Genomic DNA, 23,262 nt, shown 5'->3' with positions numbered 1-23,262 from the left:
AGAAATTACACCTCTTTCCTTCACACATCAAATCCACCAGTGTTCACGGCCTTTCTGACGGCGCCCTGCCTCCCTCTCCCACAGAGCATGACGAGTGCGCCAGCGGCCAAGATTTGTGTGATGAGAACGCCATCTGCACCAACACCATCAGAGGACACCTGTGTACCTGCAAGCCGGGCTACGTGGGCAACGGCACCATCTGCAGGGGTAAGTTCCCGCCCCGTAACGACCCTCTGGACACAGAATCACAGACCTCTGCACCCGGTTGTAGCTCATTCTCTGCTTCATAACGACATGGTTCACTCCTCCTTCAAATCACCTAACCGGGCAGCAGCTGTGGAAGAGATGATGAAAATTGATTCGGAAGCTGTTTTTGCGCATGTGTGCAACCTTTCCCTCATTTTTCTCCCCGATCCCTGTTGACCTGTTACCCCAGCACTTCCCTGGATGAAGCCTCGGTATCATCAAGTCTACAAGCGGGAAAGTGTGTAAAAGTAACAGCCTCCTTTTAGCCTGCTGCACACATCTTAATGATCCTGGTACACTCAGAGAACATGGCTAAAATCTGCAGTGATTACATGACTTTGCTCAGTAGGCGTTCTTTTAACACAAGTTTGGCACTATTTTCTGGATAATTGAGCTTTGAAGAAGCAGACATGAGACAAGGTATGAGAGACGTGGTGAAAATGAATCTCACATAACCCTCAAAGTTTCTGCCCTCCCACCATGCTAGTTACATTCAATTGACTGATGGCTAGGTTGCATTTGTTATATATGTATTTTTCCCACTTAAATATCATTCAGTTGTATAGTTCATCTTTTTTTTTCTGGCATCATACTGTTAAAAGTCGAAATCAATGCAAATACTGTATGCTTCTAATGCAGTAAAACTGCATTAGAAACTGAAGTGAACTGACAGCTTTTTTACCCAAAGTGCTTTGCACTGAGTAGGTCTGTAAAGTGACAGCTTTATTATGCGAGAGACTTACCTGTCTGACGGCCTCTTTGAGTTTGCACAATGTCTTACAAGGATCGTAAATTAAGCACATTAACCCATTGTGTGGCGTTAAATAAGACTCGGTCCGCGTGTGAGATTAGTTTTCATAGATGTTAGCGACTTGCTGAAACTGCGTTTAATAACCTTTTAAGAATCTATGTCAACATATGGGGACAATTATTTTTTACTGACTGACCATCGCAGAAATGGGGTCATTTGACTCTAATTTTAAATCACTTCGAAATCGTCACGTCTGCTATTGCATATGGCATCCGTGCACGTCTTTCTCAGTAAAAGCCCTGCTGATACAGTACAAGGAAGGTTTCTATAGATTATGCACAGAAGGTATTTTAAAGTGAAACAATGCAGGAATGATTAAGTGTGCAGTAACATCTTCTCAACTAGTAGTTTGTCATCCTGTTATCCACTCTGTATAACGAGCTTCCAAGCACAGTTGTGCACACTTTTCAGATCGCCGGTGAATCCAGTGGAATAGCATATGTGCACACAAGTATGAGGAAATAAAGTGGGCTTATATGCACTTTAAAGAATGTTGTGAAACATCAAAATCAGGTATTGCAGGTAAATACAGTAGGAGCTTACTGTCAAAACTGCTGAGACAAAGGTCAGAGTGGAGGATTACGGTGGATCTGGGTGTGCCGGGGGCCGCAGCTGGGGGAAAAAAGTAAATGAAAGCACTGCTGGTCCAACTGACACACAAGGTCCAGTGGAGGTTTGGGGCTAGAGCCTTTGCCGTTGATTCAACAATCCGTTTGCTGAAAGATCTGGGACTGCAGAGAGCCAGGCTGCATAACCAGAGGAGGTGAAGAAGGAAAGCTTCTGCTTTGGCTTAGAAAGCTAGATAAGGTGTGGGGAGAAAACACTTCCCAGGGAAGGTTAGCTGCAGGCGGTGTCAGGGACATGTCACCGTTCACTGCCCCGCCGCCAGGAGATGTTCTGGGTTAAGGGGAAAAACATCTATGAGTGTTGTTCCCCAGATGATGACCCTGCAGCTAAAAGCTTAGGCAGGTGGAAACGTGCAACGCTTAGAGCAGAGCAAAAGAACATACTTGTAATGACAAAAAGTGAAATTGGGACAAAATCGCCTGATGTCTTACCAGTTGAAATAAAAAAAGGCCTCTGTATTTTAGAAAATAAAGTAAATCAACATGTTTGAAGACTAAACTGAGCACCATGAATTCACCTCCACGAATAAAGTGTTTTATTGATACGCATCCTGGATCTCCAGTGTTTAATTTGCAAATAAAGAGATCTCATGAGCTTGCGAGAAGTTCTTTCATGAAATTTTCATGACCGTGTGCATATCCTTGGCTACTTTCCAGGAGAATCATTAAGTTTAACGAGGTTTCGGTTTTCCAACCTACTTGAGCGTGATTTCCATAAACTTCATGCAAAACGTGTTACATCAGAGGACATCACTTGGTGTGAAGGATTAGTTTATTGATTGTTTTGATGGTACTTCACCCATCCCTCAAATTGTTAAGGGAAGGTAAAATCTGGTATAATTTGGCCCTCTGTTGATATGCCGTTGTGATTTCTCACTCATTAAGTCATGTTTGGAACCGCTCTGCTGCACATCAGTGCCAAAATTAATAATGCGATAATTAGAAACACAGGACAATAGAAGGCATGTCAGTCGTATTAATGGTAAACAAGTGGAAGTGCGTTATAAGCTGCCAATGGGGAATGTATGTGTGTGAAGATCAGGACATAAACAAGAGAGTGAAGCAGAAGATTAATCCAAAGACATGATGGAAGAAATAAAATAGTGTAGGGTTGTAAGGGGGGGGTCGTCGTCGTTGATTTGCTATATTTTAACTCGTCTTTGATCCAATGTTTTGCACTCAAATTAATTACACACTACAGCCTTCGTAATTAATAGGAGGAATATTATTTAGATAAAACAATTGTTTTGTCATGTTTTAATAACTGACCAAGACTACCATTCTGCACTGCACACGCTGGCTACAAGTATTTTTTTTTCTGGTTCAACTACAGTGGGGCTAACCCATATTTTGGTGGGGCTGAAATAAAAGCCAGAATTTCAATGTGAATATATATTTAATAAAACAACACCTTCTCACCACAACTAGAAAGAGGCAGGTGCGCACAGAGAGAGACGACGACGCTAGTTATGTTAACAGCACACAGGAGGATCGGAGGCTTAACAACCAGCATGGTCTGGCTGTACAGACGGGGACAAGTTGGTAAACCGTTTTCAGGTGATCCGCCATGTTTGATGGGGAGCTGTGATATCCAAACTGTTGCTTACAAAGTTTGCATTCAACTTTTTTTCCATTGTCGATTTTCATTAAATTCTGCCACACTGCAGATGTCATTGAGATGATAAAGTTCAACAAATCACTGGACCTTGTCCTTCTACTTTACAATATATCAGTCCCTAGTCAGTAGGTTGGACTAATCCAAAATAGCAAAAACAAGGGGGTGCCCACAGATAGACTGTTACCTGTGAAAGAGGTGTGCTCTGAAAACTACCCCTTTAGAACTTGGTACTTTCCTCCAGATTAAATTAAATTAAATTAAACAATCGACCAATCAGAATTTTTGTTGAGCCAGGCCGCATGGACTAATAAATCGTCCAGTTGACTGGGAGAGTGCAGCCCTAAAATAGTGTGATATTCCACCTTTCTAAATATCTTCCATTGGGAAAGAAGGAGGCAGGTCTGGGGTGAGATCATGTGTTTTCAACACAATTTAAGCCTTTGGATTGTTAACAGGCTAATACAACACACACACACACACACACACACACACACACACACACACACTGGAGAGGACTAAACTCATTAATATATTTCTCACTGCAGAAATAATCAGTATGATATTTATGAAACAGATAGCAGGATGTGTCAGACAATGTTTTGAATGTGAATAAATCAGGATAACTACGCTGTAATGATCCAGCAAAGTGGAAAGTCCCTATTTATGAAGCACTACGAGATGCACTTTAGTAAATGGCTTACAAAAGGTTGAGAGCACCTGAATATCAAAATGCGGTTGTTAATCAAACCGTAAATGTGTCTTTGCAGCTGTAACAGATAATAATTAATCTGCAACTTTGTAATTCTAGTCTGAATTTTGGGATGGGCACAGGTGGTAGAGCGGGTCGTCCAATGATCGAAGGATTGGCATTCGAATCCCGCTCCCCCCAGTCGTCTGCCGTTGTGTCCTTGGGCAAGACACTTCCCCCTCCTCGCCTCCAGAGAGGGCATCGCTGGTGTGTGATTGTTGCATGAATGTTCCGGTCGGAGAGGCCGGATTGGCTGCCACGTTCCTGTCAGCCTCCCAGGGCAGGGCAGCTGTGGCTACACATGTAGTTTACCATCACCAAGTATGAATGAGGAACCGTTTGAGTGTCGAGAAAACCGCAATATAAATCTAATCCATTATTATTACAGTGGTATTTTGAAACTGTAACTGATAATTGTAAGCTTCCTCTGCTGCCATTACATCTGTTGGTTGATGCGAAATGCCTTCTGGGATACATTAATAATAATAATCAATTTTATTTATAGATCGCTTTTAAAAGATCTCAAAGTCGTTTCACACACACAAAGATAAAACATATATAGCAGTTTTCATGCAGTTTGTGCTACATGAGCTTTACAGAATTACAACCAAAGATTCACAAGTGCTCTTTATGATGACATTTCTAGAAACAGAAGTCAATTTCTACATTGTTTGCTCTTAAATCAGCAGAACAAATGACACAACACCGACTATAATCATCAGAAACACGCTGTTGGAGGGGAAAAGTCCATCTGGTGTTGAAGAGTGAACATGGCGCGTTGATACCAGCCTCATGTTGCACATGGAAGATGTCATGTGGTGCTTTAATATGTTACATTTTTGATATATGTGAAAGCTATAAAGATTATATTCACACATCTTAATTTCACTGATTAATGTAAAAGGATCATTTTTTGATGTTGGGCGGGGCCACGATGACCTCACAAAGGTTACCATGACAACATTCTATTCGAGGGCCGAAGAACATAACCTCCTATCTGCAAAATTGTCTGACTGGTGTTTTTCACTTTAGATGACATCACAAGTTGGGCTGCACCTAATCAGTCTGTCTGTACGTTATTTCCACCCATATGTATAGAGGTATCCTTAAAAAAAATAGCATTCTACAACAAAACAACACAGTTTTTTGTGTTTTCCCAAAAAAGTGAAATTTTCAGATAGGAGGTTATGTTCTTCGGCCCTCGTATTGTGACATCAAAGCACCGTTTCACTGTAAATACCCTGAAACTCTGGACAGAACCGTAGTCTCATGAACCTTCAAGACACTTGCAAGCCTCTCCGGGGGAAACCCCGTCTACGACTCGGAAAACACCTCAGAAAATGCTTCAGAACCTCAAAACCACATTTCCTGACACATTTCCTACCGTGTTGATCGCAGAAATGCCTTTTAGAGGACGTCCAAGACCCAGACAGGGACCTGTGAGCTCTCCCAGCTATGGAGCTCAGTCCCAGGTCTCAGATGATCTCGGCCAACTCCAAATGGAGATTGAAGACTGCAAAAAAGGAAATGCTTTCCTGACCGACTGCACCAATAAACTGGAGTGGGAAATAGTAGATCGTGAAGAGGAAATGGAAAGATTGATGTTGATCAACCAGAACTTGGACTCAAACAGAGCTGAACTGAGAGAGCAACTCCAGCAGCAGCGGGAGGAGAATAAAGCCCTCCGAGAGAAAAACAAGTCAACAGACAAGAAACCAGAAACCAGTGACCGGTTATGAAGCATTTTTCTGTTGAAGATGGTTTCTTTTTTTATATATCGTTTGTGCTTTGCATCGTTTCTCTATTTGCAGTGCGTTTGATGATGCTGCATTTGTCTTTGTTTTTTGCAGCACGTTTTTTCATTTGCACCACGTTCCTCTTTTTGTACCTCGTTTTGAGTTTGTGAATTTGAATCGTTTCTGTACTTGAAGCCGTTTTCCTTAACTGAGACGCATTAGGCCGTTGCAGTGCGTTTGGCCCCTTGTCGGCCACCGTACCTCTCTGTCTCTCATACTGTATTCCTAAATGTAATATACAAGTTACGCCATAAAATTATCATTTATACAGTGGTATTATATCCTAACAGCAACCCCCAGATCAGTGTGGATTACATGTGCAGTACTGTGTTGTGTCCACTAGTATAGGTTACATAATATGGTTTCAAAAACAGTTTGTTATTCTATTTTATTTTATTTTTCCAGCCATACATAGTTTCATTGGCTGGATCTACAATCTGACAACCAACGAGCCAATGACATTCTGAACACCGTCTTCTTTCACCCAGTGAATAATCATGGCACACAGCATGACTTCTATAAAAATATGCTGGTACCTGCTTATTTCTTTGAGTCAGAAGCAGCAATGTTTTGGTTGCACTCCTGGCAGAAGGTCGCAAACTGATCCCCAGCCTTGTCACAGGCTAAACTATCCACATTGCCCCCGTTCCCCCAGCTACCAAGGGATCACACGCTTACCAGCCAATGTTCTCAGTCCCGTTTTCTTTTGTTTTAACTGAGGAATTAATTTTTCTAGAATTATTTTTCTTGTGACTAGAAATGGATTAAGACATTACGAGGTTGGTCCTTGAGTCATCTTTAAGGTAGTCTCAATGCAAGTTGAATCCTCTCAGTATGGACCTCTAAACAATACAGTTTGAATGAAAACCCCTTCTTAGGTTTTTTTTATTTTTTTATTTAACCTTTATTAAACCAGGAAGTCCCTTGAGATTAAGATCTCTTTTTCGAGGCAGAACTGGCCAAGATAGGTTGGAGGTTGAACCACAATTACCGAAAAGTCAACATGGCATAATGTCAAATTCTTATTCTCTGTACATCATCTTGTCTTGAGAGTTGAAAGTTGAAAGAAATACAGTTAAGTGGCTAAAACTAAAAATGCAAGCAGCAACATTCATTTTGGGAGTAGTGCCTTGTTTGTGAGGCAGTGTTTCTTTGAGCCCTCTGGGTTAATGTAGTTAACTTGGCGATGGAACATTGCAGCAGGGCAAGGATTTAAAAAAAAAAAAATAAGACAAACATTGATTCTGGATAAAAATAAGAGGCTAGAAATAGCCACGGTCATCATACAGTGTAGTTTAGGATAATCATCCATCATCCAGAGACCCCTCATGACAGCGTCACTCCCACTTACTGATGATATTTGTCAGAGACAGGTTGGGGAATGCTAATAATTCCATTAAAACTTTCTTCATCTTACTTATTATGTGGTGACCAATTAGTATCATGTGAGCAGGGAGTTGGAGGAATCTTCTTCTCATTTCTCCTCCCCCTGAGACCTCATTACTTGGTGATGGCAACAGTGTTGACCAATCGACCAGCGCCTCCCATCTCATTCAGCTCATACATCACCCCCGCCCTCTCAGGAGTACATCCTGAGTGTGACTGCAGCTCCTCGGCCCATCACTGCTAATGTCTACGAGGAGGGGGAAAAATTCATTTAGCTTGACTAGAGAGTTTAGTTTATAAAGAAACAAGGCAAAATTCAGTTTCAAACTCAAAAATCTATGATTTATTGATTAGTTTAAGGCTGAATAGTGATGGAGTACCCTTGAAACTGTGTGAAAGCAAATGTGTTGGACAAGTTTATCTCTGTCAAGGGACGACGCATTTTATTTGCAAAGGTATGCTTTGACCTTTTTTGTTTATGAATAAAGGATGACAAGGACAGCTTGCAGATATTTTGTGAGGGCTAAATAACTTTACAACTCAGGATCTTTATTTTTTTATGATTAAATTCTGAAAGACAAATCCTTTTCCTCTGTTGAACTTTACTGAGTCATGCCTGTTGAATTACAGATGCCTGACAGACAAGTCAGTTGTCGATTATCAGTTATTTAGGTTTCCACGAACGCATTCAAAGAACTGCTTTAAAATGTGTTTATAGTAGTGTTTTTGGGTATTTACATTTTTAAAGAAAATGTTTGGGCATGCTGTTATTGAAAAGACCTCCAGTTTGGTGACATACCATAATGCTCTGTGGGTTGTTATACGTCTGTAATTTTACAATAAACCTTGAGCGGTTGCTGAGAATAACGGCCAGACTATTTAAGTAGCTTTTGAAATGTAGCGTGGTTATGTTTTTACAGTTGAGTGGATTATCAAATCTTGAACTTGGGCATGCAGTTAACGCCACAGAGTTGACTATTACAGGATTTCACCTGTCGGAGGGTTGGCAAAGGAGACCTCCTTATAGTCTACATGAATACATCGAGTGTTAAAAAGCTAACAAATGGCAGAAAGGGTGATTACCTCAGTAAGTGTCTACACTGCAAAAACTCAAAATCTTACCAGGGATGTCTCATTTTTAGTCAAAAAATCTCATTACACTTAAAACAAGAGTCATTACCAGAAAAATAACTTATTTGACAATTTTCACCTGTTTCAAGTAAGTTTTCACTTGAAATAAGTAGAAAAATCTGCCAGTGGGACAAGATTTATCTTCTCATTACAAGCAAAAAAATCTTGTTCCACTGGCAGATTTTCTACTTATTGTAAGTGAAAATCTACTTGAAACAGGTGAAAATTGTTGTTTTTTCCAGTGATGAGTCTTGTTTCTAAGTGTAATGAGATTTCTTTGACTAAAAATGAGACATTTTAACTAGAAATAAGACAAATATTCTTGTCAAGATTTTGAGTTTTTGCAGTGTACTGATGCAACCAAGATGTCACTGTGTTTGAAGTGTTTGGAGCAGACAGAAAAGTGTTAAATGGACCTCTGTGGCGTGGTACTTATCTGCTCCAGGACAGTGGCTTGAAGCAACTGTAGTGTTAGCTTCCCACACCTTCAACTGAACTGTCATGTTAAATCCTGATTTATGTTTCTCCGCCAAAACGACAGTGTTGTGACGCACAGCCTTCGCATCGACGCAGAACCCCCCTCCGCGGAGCCCTGCGTGGCCCGGCGTTCACCTCCGTCTGATGCAGACTGGATGTGGATGTGTTGAAAACCAATTCCTTGGTTGTGATGTGGAGGTAATTATCTGTGCAGCACTGTGTAAAATGAGAGACTGCGTTGTGATGAGCAGTGATGGAGCTGTGGTCATTAAGGAGAGCCGGGATTGCAGTGTCATTCTAATATCTGTAGCCATCAGTTCCACATCAGATAGCACAAAATCAAATTCTGTGAGCCTTCATGTCTTAACCGAAGATGTTTAGCTTCAAACAGCAGTGGATCCAGTTTATGTTGGGGACTCTGTAGTGTCTCATTACGATGCAGCTGCAGAAATAAGGAAAATACATTTCCTTGCAAGTCCTTTTTCTACTACGAGGGCACATGTTGGTCAACAGGAAAGTTTAGAATGGTTATTTTATTTGTTTGTTCATTTTTTTTTTTCCCTTGTGGGTCTCAGCCGCATCCGGCCCCCAAACAAACTCACCAGTCTTGCATCAGTAAAACCAAAAACGGGTGATGCTCTATATTAAAAAAAGAAAAACATGTAGACATTTGTACTCTGTAACATACTGGTTAAACTGGAGGGTTAATAATGATCACAGATACTAACCGACTCTCTAAAGCTGAGAGCAACGTTTAGCCAACACTAGCATCACAACCTATAAGCATTGTCTGTATTTCCGGACAAAAAAGTAGAAAGAATTGTGTTTTATTTTCTGTTTTCTAAAACTTCAGTCAAGTCTTTTGTCATGTTGCTTCCTGACAGCAGCGCAGAGATTTTCTCAAAGCAGATGGAGGCTCCGTGAGTGTTTGGGTTGTGTGATGTGTGAGAGCCAGCAGGGATCCATTGATCCGATGGCCGTGTGGATCAGCTTTGAAGGCTCGGGCTTGTCCATGTTACAACATCTTTGGCATCCGGTGTCCCTGTCTGTAAACATTTTTAACGAGTATAAACAACATTTGACTGGAAGATGTGAAACTAATCTTGTCTTCTTGACATTTATCCACAGAATTATGCAAAGTCAAAAACTGAATTATTAGGACTTCAATTATTGTTTTGGTTCCTGAATAAATGCAGACATTTTATCAGCACAGCTGTTGTTTCATCAATGAAATGTATTCGTTATTTAAATCTTGAATCTTCCCTTCGTGTCTGCACGTTGTGAGAGCCAATACTCACCTGTAAGGATATGATTTGTTGGCGTGGAGCAGATAACTACCAGACTGAAGCCATTAGATTTCCCCTGATGGTCTCCTGTAACTGGTGTGAAATGTGGCCTCAGCGAGACTCTCAGCGGGGCCATTTCTCCTCGCTCCGGCTCGATCTTTGCCTGGGTGAAGCCAGACACAGTCGCCTCGTTCAGTCTACCGCAGCTGACCTACTTCTGCTCTCTCATTGACAGAGTGGTGATTATACCTCAGTGCTTGTTTCTATTGCAGACGAGTAATCATGGCTAATGCTGTTGCCACAGCAATCCTGTTCCCATTCGGTGACTGTTAATGACCCTTCTGCAGATATTATGCACACTGTTGACGGACAGAGAGGCTCTAGGTTTAAGAGGTCCACTTTGCTCATCCTTCATACCTCAACAACAGAGATTATGTTAAAATGATGAACTCATGATGTCAGAAGCTCAGTGCATTCATGGATGTAGATGCGGTCAAAATGACCTGCTAAAGTTCAAATCAGGCATGGTGATGGGAATGTGCCTGACAGCCTGGTCTCTGTGTTTCAGGAACGGCTGACCCTTTTGAGAATATACATGTACGTCCAAAAAACAAAATACAAATACAATATCCAGTCAGCAGCAGTTATCTGGGTGGAAAGGCTTTGTTGATGCAGAGGGTTAAGAGCAGTGGTCCCCAACCCCCGGGCCCCGGCCCTGTACCGGGCCGTGGGTCATCTGGTACCGGGCCGCACAGAGAGAAAAAATCATTTCTGTAGCATCCCCTGATGATGGATGACTCTCAAACTGATGGTTCACAATGTTTTTATTCCTTGGATGTAAAAACACTGCAAACACACCGTAAGAGCTATAAAGGAATACAATAAAATAGAGTTAGTCTTTCTACATTCATATAAGTTTCATTTATCTTAAATACAGACCGACACAGCTGCTCGCTCGCTCTGTAATAACAGCTACACAGGCTGATTTATGGTTCCGCGTTACACCTACGCAGAGCCTACGTCGTAGGGTGCGCTGCGACGCCGTAGGCTACCCCGTCGATTTAACGCGGAACCATAAATCAGGCCTACCGCTGACAGCCAAACTCAATATGTACATAAATACGGCATAACATTTGTAAAGAAAACAAATCCTTATCAGAAGGTGCTTTTTGTGTCAGTTAGGCTCCACTTTAGCTTTCAAGACACTAGTTTAGTTACTTTCAGACACACTTTCTACTGCCGTTAAACTTTTACCATCAAAGTCCGAAGCGCCGGATGTTTGCAATCTCTCAGCGAGACGCCTTCAAAATAAAAGCACTAAATATCGGTGTCCTTAATAAATGAAATAAAAGCCTGGCTTTAAATAACGTTAATGAGACATAAAAACATAAAAACACATTTATAGAAATACTCATATTAAAGGTAATTTAAAATTTCCATTATTTTATTTTTTCGAAAATTATGTTTTATTATTATTCATTATTATTATTACTATAGAGAAAATATCACAGTTTTTAATGCCGATCTTGTCATTTTATTTAGTTTTTATCAACTACACCTTTAGATTGGGCCGTGAAAATATTGTCAGACATTAAACCGGTCCGCGGTTCAGAAAAGGTTGGGGACCACTGACAGAGTTGTTTGAGATGATGGAAAAGTAACAGAAACTCAAATAATCACTTATTTCAGCCGTGGTGTACAGAACCTTATACCTAACAGGTGCTACCACGGGGAATCTAATAACTGGTAAGTGAATACATTGATAAAAAATCACCGGTTAGTCCACTTGTTAATCACTTATGTTTTAAAAATACCAACCTCCTACCAGGCCTGCAGCAGCCCTCCTCCTTCCTGCCCTCCCATAATTGTGATGATTGCATGGGCGCACAAAGAAAGGCTTTCATTTCCAGAGGCAGTTTTACTTCAATTGATCCTCCGGACTGACTGGAAGGACTCGTGAGAAGAAATGAGGCATAAAGACTGCCGCTACCTTTGCTTATTCCCTGTTTCCCTCGCCGCCCCCGTAGACCACTCTTTGTCCTACACTTGTTTTGGGGAAAAAAAAAATACTTACCGTCACATCATCTCCTTCACAGAATGATGGATGGGCCACAATAGTTCCATCGGAGTATAGCATAAGATTATAGATCAGCATTGTTCTCGCTGCCATCCTAATGATCAGCAGCTTATTGCTGAGCCTTTGTCACCAGCAGAATGAGTGGGCTAATCTTGTTAATGGTCCGTTTCATTCCCTTGGATGGGTTTGTGGAGAAAAAAGGGAATTTAAATAGAGAGGATTTGAGTAGTGAATCTAAACAGGGGAGCAGAGGACTCAGGCATTGAATCATGCCTTTTTTTATTTTGCTATTGGAGCTAATTACAGAGGAACCATGTTGCAACAGCTTACATAGAGCCCGTGAACCCAGAACAATGTATTTTGGATGGGAGGGGTTCATTTCCCCTACAAGTGGGAAGCATTTAATTTTCTGTTTACATAATTATTGCTCCCGCTCATCGCTCTTTGATAGGAACAACACAGTGGTTCTGCTGCTGCGTAGTTCCGTGCTAGAGGGCATAATTTCTTTGGAGCATGATTTAATTGGGTGAAAACCGCAGAATCTGAAGTCAAGATTAATTACAAGTGCGGGGAAAAAAAAGTCACCTCTCGGTTTTTCGGCTTTGTAGCAATTATCATTTTGAGGCAATTATTTTTACTCTGTTAGATGTAGCCACTGCAGCAAACAGAAAAACCATCTCATGCATTCTGCTCTATCTGATCCACTTGTAATGAAACTGAATGCACCGTGAAAAAAAAATAAAAATAAAAAATCTAACAGGCTGGCCTCATTCTGTCAACTTGGTGGTGTTTTTCTTCTTCAATCAATCTCGTGCCAGTGATATTATGAAGCATTAAATCAGCAAGAATTATGTTTTCTGTTTAATATGGAGATGGTTTTCAATGGTGCAGAGTTGAACAGAATGGAAGAAAAACCCATAATATCCTGCACTTCACTTGTTTTATCGGGAGGCTTGTTGACAGAACTGACTTTGCCACGTGATGATTTTCTTTTTTTCAGATCTCAGTCATTAATGAGCTAGTCACCGTAGATGTTGGCTTTCATAGACAGGATATTTACGTGTCTGCCAATGAGAATGTACACGCAGTAATTCTGGGTAATTGTAAAGTAAATACATTTTGTTGGAACCAAGCCAGGGCAGAAACTGCAGAGGGATTTTGTCAAGCTATTTTATTCGTATTGTTTAATCTGTACAGTATATGTGTGTTTAATATCTATCGATCGTTCGATCCATCCATGTGTTTGTTCGTGTATATAAGTGTTGCGTTACTATGGCAACCATAAATGGCAGGACAGGATAGTTTTTTTTTTTTTTTTTGGGGGGGGGGGGTAATATCACATTTGGCAAAACTTGAAAGCCACATGTAGATGCATTTTGGAGTTGCAACAAAAAAGTTTTTGTTGTTTTCCTCTGGTCCATCGGTGTGTGTGTGAGTGTGTTTCCTTCACCAGCCCTCTTAACAGTGTGCAGTGTTTATTGAGCCCCTAAAAAAAGCCTGATTTTGTTAAAGCAAGAAGTCTCCTGGTTCGACTACCGGAAGTCTTTCTGTGTGGAGTTTGTATTCAGTTGGTTTCATCTGACCACATGATTTCTCCCAATCCTCTTCTGCATCATGCAAATGCTCTCTAGCTTCAGACGGGCCTGGACATGTACTGATTTCAGCAGGGGGAACGTCTGGCACTGCAGGATTTGAGTTCATCTCGGGGTAGTGTGTTACTGATGGTACCTTTGTTACTCTGGTCCCAGCTCTCTGCAGGTCATTCACTAGGTCCCCCGTGTGGTTCTGGGATCTTTACTCACCGTTCTTGAGATCATTTTTACCCCACGGGGTGAGATCTTGCGTGGATACCCAGATCAAGGGAGATTATCAGTGGTCTCATATGTCTTACACTTTCTTACAATTGCTCCCACAGTGATTTATTCACACCAACATGCTTGCCCATTGTAGATTCAGTCTCCCCAGCCTGGTGCAGGTCTATAATTTTCTTCCTGGTGTCCTTTGACAGCTCTTTGGTCTTGGCCATGGTTGAGTTTGGAGCCTGACTGTTCAAGGTTGTGCACAGGTGTCTTGTATACAGATGACGAGTTTAAACAGGTGCCATTAATACAGGTAACGAGTGGAGGACAAAAGACCTTCTAAAATAAGTTACAGGTCTGTGAGAGCCTGAAATCTTGCTTGTTTGTGGGTGACCAAATACTTATTTTCCACCATAATTTACATATTAATTCTTTAAAAATCCTACAATGTGATTTCCTGGATATTTTTCCCTAATTTTGTCTCTCATAGTTGAAGTGTAGCTATGATGAAGATTACAGGCCTCTCTCACCTTTCTAAGTAAAAGAGCTTGCACAATCAGTGGCTGACTAAATACTTTTTTTGCTCCATTGTATTTATGTATGTATATATATATATATATATATATATATATATATATATATATATATATTACATAGGGTATTAGGTACCAGCAACAACAGGCAATAAGCCTATCAAGCTAGTTTCCTCATCATTCTATGAAGCTCTTTTTATTTTTTATTTTATTTTTGTGAATAAAGAAAGTGAGGAGCATATAAACAGACAGGGTGAAACATCTGTTGCAAATCTGAAAACAAGAAAACACCCAAACATTTGTAATCTGAAAGAGAGAGAAAAATAAGCAGAAAACAGAAACAGGCAGAGACAAAAACAGCAAGCATCCCACATCTCTAAACCTGAAAGAAGACCACTGCAATTATCTGTCCCCGTGTAAGTGAGTGAGCAGGTGTGTATGTGTGTGTGTAAGCCTGAGAGTGAGTCAGCTGTCACGCCTACCCAAGCCACCCCCCACGGGGAGACCCCCCTCCCAATCATACTTAATTTCCAGGAACTGCCACCATACATTGATTTCATTTGTTATTTCAACAATAATCACTTGGCAGCGATGGCGACAATTTTTCAGCGTACAGAAAAACAGTTTGTGTAAAAGAAAGAGAAGCAGTTTTTAAAACATGCTGTTTCAGTGAGTTGGGAGTGAAGCTCCTGTCAATAAATGGAACTACTAATTAGGTTTGTTGAGTTTTAAATTAAGAAGAGACATCCTGGAACGATCGTATGTGTTTGTGCGTTAACTCGCGTACATACAAGTGGATTTCTCTATTGTTGGGCCACAAAGGGAGTGCTGGTTCAGTTATTAGAGCGTTATTAATAATTGTCTTAAGATAGTTATTAATAATTAATGAAGAACATGTGTTGTCAAAATCAATTATCAAAATGAATCAATCAAAACGGGGCACCACCTGATTTTATCAGGAAAATAATAACTAAACAGCAAAATCAGTCTGAAAGTAGCTGTTATTCCATACGTGGCAGCCTGTTGCCCGGGGTGGCGTTACAGAATAATAATAAATAATAATAATTAATTTTATTTCGAGGCGCCTTTCACGTCACCCAAGGTCGCCTTACAGGATAAAAACAAGAAATACGATTAAAAATACAATAAAACATCCATAAAAGCAGCAATACAAATGACACAACAGTAAAGAAATGAACTGGTGATAAGTAGTGCGTGATGTCCGGTCAAAGTAAGTGGGCAAGTTTAAACAGGTGAGTTTTGAGTTGTGTTTTGAATGTGGTGATGGAGTCTATTTGTTTTATGTATGGGGGGAGGGAGTTCCAGAGTCTGGGTGCCGAGCAACTGAAAGCTCGGGCACCCATGGTGCTAAGGTGTGAGGTGGGAGTGTAAAGGAGTCCAGCAGAGGTTGAGCGGAGGGTGCGGGAGGGGGTGTATTCTTTCAGTAAGTCACAGAGGTAAGTGGGGGCTAGGTTGTGAAGGGCTTTGTGGGTGAGGAGGAGGTTTTTGTAGATGATGCGGTATTGGACTGGGAGCCAGTGGAGTTGGATAAGAACGGGGGTGATGTGGTCAGATGACTTGGTGCGGGTGATGATCCGGGCGGCCGAGTTCTGAATGAGTTGTAGTTTGTCGGTGAGTTTGGTTGGTCAGTGAGGAGGGGGATTGCAGGCATTGCAGTAATCAATACGGGATGTGATGAATGAGTGGACCAGAATTTCGGTGCTGGATTGGGACAGTGCTGGACGGAGTCTGGAGATGTTGCGGAGGTGGAAGAATGCAGTCCGGGTGATGTTGTGAATGTGAATAACAGTGAAGGAAGGAGTCACAGACCTTTGCAACCAGCAGCTGTGACAAATATGTATAAAATAAACAAAAACAACTTCTCTCATTCAAATGAATCAGAATGTATTTACACAAGTGTTAAAAGATAATGAAACAACACTTGGGATCAATTCCGATGGCTAAAATACACATAAACAACAACTAACTAAACATTAAAAACAAACTTCCGATCATCTACGTGTGTGCGTCTGGGTGTCAGTGTGTGTGTGTGTGTGTGTGCGTCAGTATGTGTGTGTGTCTGTGTGTGTGCGTCAGTATGTGTGTGTGGGTCAGGACAATGTCACGTAATATGGACCAAAAGGAAAATGGCGGACAACGTCACGTAAAACCTCAAAGAGAGATAGCGGACGGGCGCTTTTCAAAACTGCGGAGGGAGGTTTCCTCCACCCAGTGGTAACTGAAAGTATGGGAGGCCTGATGGCCAGGTTACTCCGTGTGGGCTAGTACGGAGGGGAGGAAACTGGCGTGATCTCTCACCACCGGTACCTTCATCATTCTGCTGTTTCCCACTCAGGAGACAGTGTGTCGAGCAAAATCCACCACTCGCTCTAAGCTTTTGACAGGGAACGGGGAGCACGAACCGCTTCGGTAGTGAGGGAACATGTTATATGGGTCCACTTACACAGGCCCGTAACAATATAATAACACAAACCTGACGATATAATAATACAAACGTAACGACCGTCGATCCGCTTGGGAGAACGTTGGCGTGTTACACAGTAATAAGCAAACAAATCAACTTTAAACTAACTCTGCCCAGACACAACTTTGAGATGCCCTGGAGGTTTTCTGCGTCGTCCTGGTTGTTGTGGAACTTGTGGTTCTGGTCCGGGTCCACAGGTTGCTGATTTTTACGCTCTCACTGGTGATTTAGCTGTGAGCAGCTCCCTTTTCCTCTCTCTCGGTGTCTCTTGGAGGCAGAAAATGCAGCGTCGCTGGCTGGCAGGATGGGTCCTCGGCTGATGCTGGTCACGCTGATCGGAGATGAGCTGTAGTCCTTCCAAAACATAAGGACCGTGGATGTTTCCCTTGCGGTGAACAAAGAGAGAGAGATTTGGGAGGCAGACCAGCGTTCCTTGGTGAACACCTGGATGGTTACGCTCTGCAGGGGGTCCTGGTAAAGAGCCGCTCTTTTTTCCTTGCTCTCCTCGTCTCCGTGTTGACGAGCATGTAGCATTTGTAGCTCACGGAGAGCTCCGTGGAAGAGCTTGGAAGATTGGAAGAAAAGAGAACGAGATTCGTGAAGCCACTGCTATTTAACAACCAGGGAGCGCTCTTCTCGTCAGCAGGGGGTCCTGCTGTGAATTGGGGTCACTGACCAATGCCCTGTCCGCGAGTCACTTTCATCCTGCCCCCTTTTATTGCCCTGAAGGGAAATAAACTCCAAAGTCCAGCAGGCTTTGCAGTCATTCCTTATTTCCTTTGTTTTAAGGCCATGCAGTCAGCTATAAGAAATCAAGGCTGGTCTCAGAGTTAGGCCTCAAAGTTGAAACTGAGGCTTCCCATGTTCACATAGGACTGTGGCCCAACACTATTGTACTGCTGCTGAAGTTTTTTTTCTGTTTTTTTCTTATCTCGTGTTAGTCTAATTTCTCCAGATAGCATCTCCCCTGCCAAATCAACTGAAAATTCATATAAAGCAAATTTACCTTCACCCCAGACATGTTGCCCTCAGTGTTTTCTGAATTATAATAGATTTCATTTAGAGTAATTAAATAAAAGAATTTACCCAGTACAAAGCCATGGTATTAATGAAAGTGTGCATTTCCAAACACAGTCAGCGTTTCATCTGGGACTGAGAAAAAAACTAATCCTGGAGGCTCCAGGCTCCAAAACACTTTATTTCACATGTTCAGGCTCTGACTGATTTATGACAGACTGCAGGCTGAACACACACAAATAAAAGATTGACAAGTAGAGGAAATGCTTGACTGGGAAAACACTCTACAATTTTAGCTGGATTGTTTACTTAGAGCTGGCGATTTATTTTAAAAAGATTTGTTGTTATGCCAGAAATTCTAGCTAGATACTTGAGTCATGAAACTAGTTCAAGATTGGACTGAAAAGTGCGAAACGGTTCAGGGTCACAGGGTTCTGCTGGAGCCACCAGTCACCAGCCACATATAGACATACACACACACACACACACACACACACACACACACACACACACACACACATATATATATATATATATATATATATATATATATATATATATATATATATATATATATATATATATATATATATATATATAAAAACAACCACATGTGCACATTCACTCCTATAGTTGGAAAGAAGCTGGAGCACCTGGAGAAAACCCACACAAACACAGAGAACAGGCAGCCATCCATCAGGGAGTAGTCGATGAGGACAGACTACCGCTGGACAGAGATGTGGATCCTATTGCCTTTCTTCAAGCTCACATGTTAATTATTAATCAGTTTCTTCTGAACAGGAGAATGACCTAATTTTCATGCTTTCAAAAGAAACAAGCACAGCTGATAGGATCCCTGGTAGAGAGCACTATGGTGGGTAAGTGTTGCAGGGCCATGTTACGTGTTTACATTCACACTTCCGTATGTCTGAGTCTGTCAGAGTCTGATACCTCAGTTCCTGCAGCTAATTAGTGTCATGTTTGTACCAAGCAGGAAATACTGAGGTAGGCAACTCTCACACATGCAAACACGCAGACCCCTTCAGAGGAGGAGCCAGTTCTATGATGCATCCAAATATCACTGTTTTGGTTCGTGGTATCTGAAGCAGTATTCTAGTATTTGCTGCTCAGGAGAACATTAGGTTCTTGTTTTTTGGGGGGTTTTTTCAGAACAATTTTACAAAAAACAAGACAGATACAGTATAGTAGAGGCAGGTAAGTTAGAGGTTGTTTTAACGAACTACCCAGAGCTAAAACACCCCTAGGTTTATTAGGCCGCGTTCAGACTACCAGGCAATATCCGATTTTTAGCCCATCCAGATTGAAACTGGATGAATCTTTTGAAGTCTGAACAGTCCCAAACCGCATGAGATCCGATTTTTGCAAACCAGATCGAAACCACCTCCGGGAAGTAGTTTCATATCGCATTAGGGCAGATGCGTCTCAGTCTGAACAGCTCCAAACACTCAGATCGGTTTTGACATGACGTCACACAATACACGCGCTGGGTGACGCCTCCGCTCCGACGTCGTTGCTACGGCAACCCGTCAGATCAGTCAATGATGTGGCCCAGTCTGAACAGAGCCAGATCCGATTTGGACACTTGCTAAAAACAGTGTGGACAGTCAGCCCTGAAAATCGGATATGTGAAGGAATCAGATATGAATCAGATTTGCCTGCAGTCTGAACGCGGCCTTAGTAAATGATCAAAAATGCAAACATTTATTAGGAACCAAAACAAAACAAATGGAAACAGTTTAAGTTGGAATGAAAACTGCATTTGCACCAAATGACAATAAATGTTGGCATGTGTCAGTCGACTATTGTCAAAATAAATGATTTTAAGCCTCTGACCAGACTCAAAACTGTCATCCCACTAAAGTGAGGGTGTCAACGGTGTTCCTAAGAAATAACCAAAGTAAAGTTATCTTTGTAAGTTTTCCAAGTATAAAAAAAGGACTGTTCACACAAGAATGTCCACCAGGTCGTCATCATCTTGTTCCATGTCCGTACAAGTTGAATACCAAATGTCAGCCGCTGTCAGAGAGTTCATGGCCTCTGCTTCCACACAACTAGATGTTGACTTAGACATTTTTATAACAAAACAGAAATTGAGAGGGGTTGTCATAGTTTTGTTTACAACATTTTTCGCAAATTGTCAATACAGCGTGCAGGCCAGTCTAGCGCCCATACCTTCACTAACCCTAAATCATTATTGGATGTATATGTTCATAAATGAAATGCGTACATACAGTTTGCAAAGAAATAAAATTCCCACGAATGCAAGTCACTTTTTTTGTAGGTTTGTTTGTGTTTTCTTTTTTTTTTTTTTTACGTTTTCCACTTTGGCTTTATGATTGTTTGGGGATGGTAAACTGCTAAATTGGAGGGTTGGCATGTTGAGAAACTGAGGGGAATGAAGCAGCATCTGTCTCTGAAATGAAAATATATTTTCTGTTGTTTAATAGCAGCTGCCGCTCGGCCTGATGGGACTTCCACCGGCAGAGACGCGTACACAAACATGCTGAGCTAAAGCGCCGTCTCACTGGCAGCCATGTTTAATGCAGATGTCTCAGCTGTCACTTCAATCAACTTCCTTCATTCTTCTCTTATCATCTATTTCCGACGGCTCATCCATCCTTTGTCTGCTTCCCACACATCAGTATGACAGGCCCACTACTCAGTAATTTCTAAGACTTTATATTTTTATTTATTTATATTCATGTGCCTGTATGTAGAATTACACAGTGATGTGATAAAAACACAATTTAAGTACATTTTTCTTTTAACTTATTGTGAAATTCAGATTTTTCCTTACCACCACTTGTAGAGGTAAGATGGTGATAACGTTCAATTATATTAATCAGACGCTTTTATCCAACGTGACTAAGAACGGAGAAAATCAGACAAGCACCAACGTTGAAAAGGGCCCCATGATTTCTTCATGTGGGTAATAACTTGTTTGGCATCGCTGTACGACTGTAACACCCCCAACCACAATCACAGGCTTGAAGGAACACTTTGATGCTCAAAAACACAGAATAAAACAAATTTGAATGCAAATTATACATTTGATGCAGTATGAAAGCAATTATGACCAAAAAAAAGTAAATGGAATTAAAGCTGCAAGCAGCGATGAACGGGCCCTCGCACTCACGGCCACCGCCCCCATAAGCATATCAGAAATTACACCACCCACGACTTCCTATGTCAAACCATTCAAAAGTTATAGCAGAAAAAAGGGACAACCAATCAGAAGAAGGGGCGGGGCTAATTCAGGCCAATGAAGGTCAAGGACTCCATACAGAATCTGATGACACCACCCACGACTCTCTATGTCAAACCATTCAAAAGTTATAGCAGAAAATCGGGACAACCAATCCGAAGAAGGGGCGGGGCTAATTTTCACCAATTATGGTCAAGGACTCAATACCGAGTCCCATGACACCACCCACGACTCTTTATGTCAAACCTTTCAAAAGTTATGGCAGAGAAAATTATTCTAGGGGGCGCTGTTGAGCCGTTAGGCCACGCCCATTAATGCAAACCATGAAATATCAAATTTATCGCCAGGCCTGCCTTGCGTGCAAAATTTGGTGACTTTTGGAGAACTATCAAATATGGACCAATCAGATGAAGGGGGGCACGCTTTTTGGCGTCTAGCGTCGCCACGGTAACACTTTTGAAAGAGAAAAGTAATGCGCGTAGTCGCAAGATGAAGACGCACATTTTGATGTATAACACACCTGGGTGCACGTTACGGTTCGGGCCGTATTAATTGCCGAAAGAATGGCATAAATTGCACCAAAATTACACAATTAATTCAAAATGGCCGACTTCCTGTTCGGTTTTGGCCATGGCGCCAAGAGACTTTTCTTTAAGTTGCGACATGATACAGGTGTGTACCGATTTCCGTGCATGTACGTCAAACCGTATTGTGGGGCTTGAGGCACAAAGTTTTCCGGGGGGCGCTGTTGAGCCATTTTTCCACGCCCATTAATACAAACCATGAAATATCAAATTTATCGCCAGGCCTGCCTTGCATGCAAAATTTGGTGACTTTTGGGGAACTATCAAATATGGACCAATCAGATGAAGGGGGGGTGCGCTTGTTGGCGTCTAGCGTCGCCACGGTAACACTTTTGAAAGAGAAAAGTAATGCGCGTAGTCGCAGGATGGAGACGCACATTTTGATGTATAACACACCTGGGTGCACGTTACGGTTCGGGCCGTATTAATTCTCGAAGGAATGGCTCATATTGCTCCAAAATTACGCGATTAATTCAGAATGTTCAAAATGGCCGACTTCCTGTTCGGTTTCGGCCATGGCGCCAAGAGACTTTTCTTTAAGTTGCGACATGATACAGGTGTGTACCAATTTTCGTTCATGTACGTCAAACCGTATTATGGGGCTTGAGGCGCAAAGTTTTTTCTGTCTGAACCAACCAGATGACGGGTGGGCGCGCTTTTTGGCGTCTAGCGTCGCCATGGTAACGCTTTTGAAAGAGAAAAGTAATACGCATAGTCGCAGGATGTAGACGCACATTTTGATGTATAACACACCTGGGTGCACGTTACGGTTCGGGCCGTATTAACTGCCGAAGGAATGGCATAAATTGCGCCAAAGTGACACGATTAATTCAAAATGGCTGACTTCCTGTTCGGTTTCGGCCATGTCGCCAAGAGACTTTTCTTTAAGTTGTGTACTGATACAGGTGTGTAGCGATTTTTGTGCATGTACGTCAAACCGTATTGTGGGGCTCGAGGCACAAAGTTTTCCAGGGGGCGCTGTTGAGCCATTTTGCCACGCCCATTAATGTATACCATTAAATATCGAATTTTTCGCCAGGCCTGGCTTGCATGCAAAATTTGGTGACTTTTTGGGCACGTTTAGGGGGGCAAAAAGGCCCTCCTTTCGTCAGAAGAAAAAAGAAAAAAGAAAGAAAAATTCCTACAGATACAATAGGGCCTTCGCACTGAAGGTGCTCGGGCCCTAATAATACTGTAGCGAGCCGCTGTTGCAATCGCTGCGTTATGAGGGCGGGGCGTGCGGAATCACGTGACTGCACCCAGCTTTCGGGAATTTAAATAATTGTTAAATAATTGTTCATGAGAGTGTTATAATGTGTTCTGTTAGTAGTCATGTTGCGATGTCTATATGTGAGAAGGGAGTGTTGGTCTGTGTGAGTGGAAGGTTTTCACTCGACTCCATGACGGAGAGATCCA

General features: G+C 41.8%; 1 protein-coding gene across 1 annotated transcript in view; it reads left to right on the top strand.

Annotated features, from left to right (window-relative positions):
- The window catches only part of LOC133458088 (protein kinase C-binding protein NELL1-like), a 362,160-nt gene that overhangs the window by 269,338 nt on the left and 69,560 nt on the right, over positions 1-23,262 (top strand). Inside the window, exon 14 of the mRNA XM_061737631.1 lies at positions 85-207. Within this exon, the coding sequence (XP_061593615.1) occupies positions 85-207 (123 nt within the window). The remainder of the gene's footprint in view (positions 1-84; positions 208-23,262) is intronic.

The sequence above is a fragment of the Cololabis saira genome, chromosome 2, assembly GCF_033807715.1.
Source record: "Cololabis saira isolate AMF1-May2022 chromosome 2, fColSai1.1, whole genome shotgun sequence".
Taxonomy (NCBI): Eukaryota; Metazoa; Chordata; class Actinopteri; order Beloniformes; family Belonidae; genus Cololabis; species Cololabis saira.
Note: the sequence above shows the minus strand (reverse complement) of the source record. Positions and strands in the feature narration are given on the sequence as shown.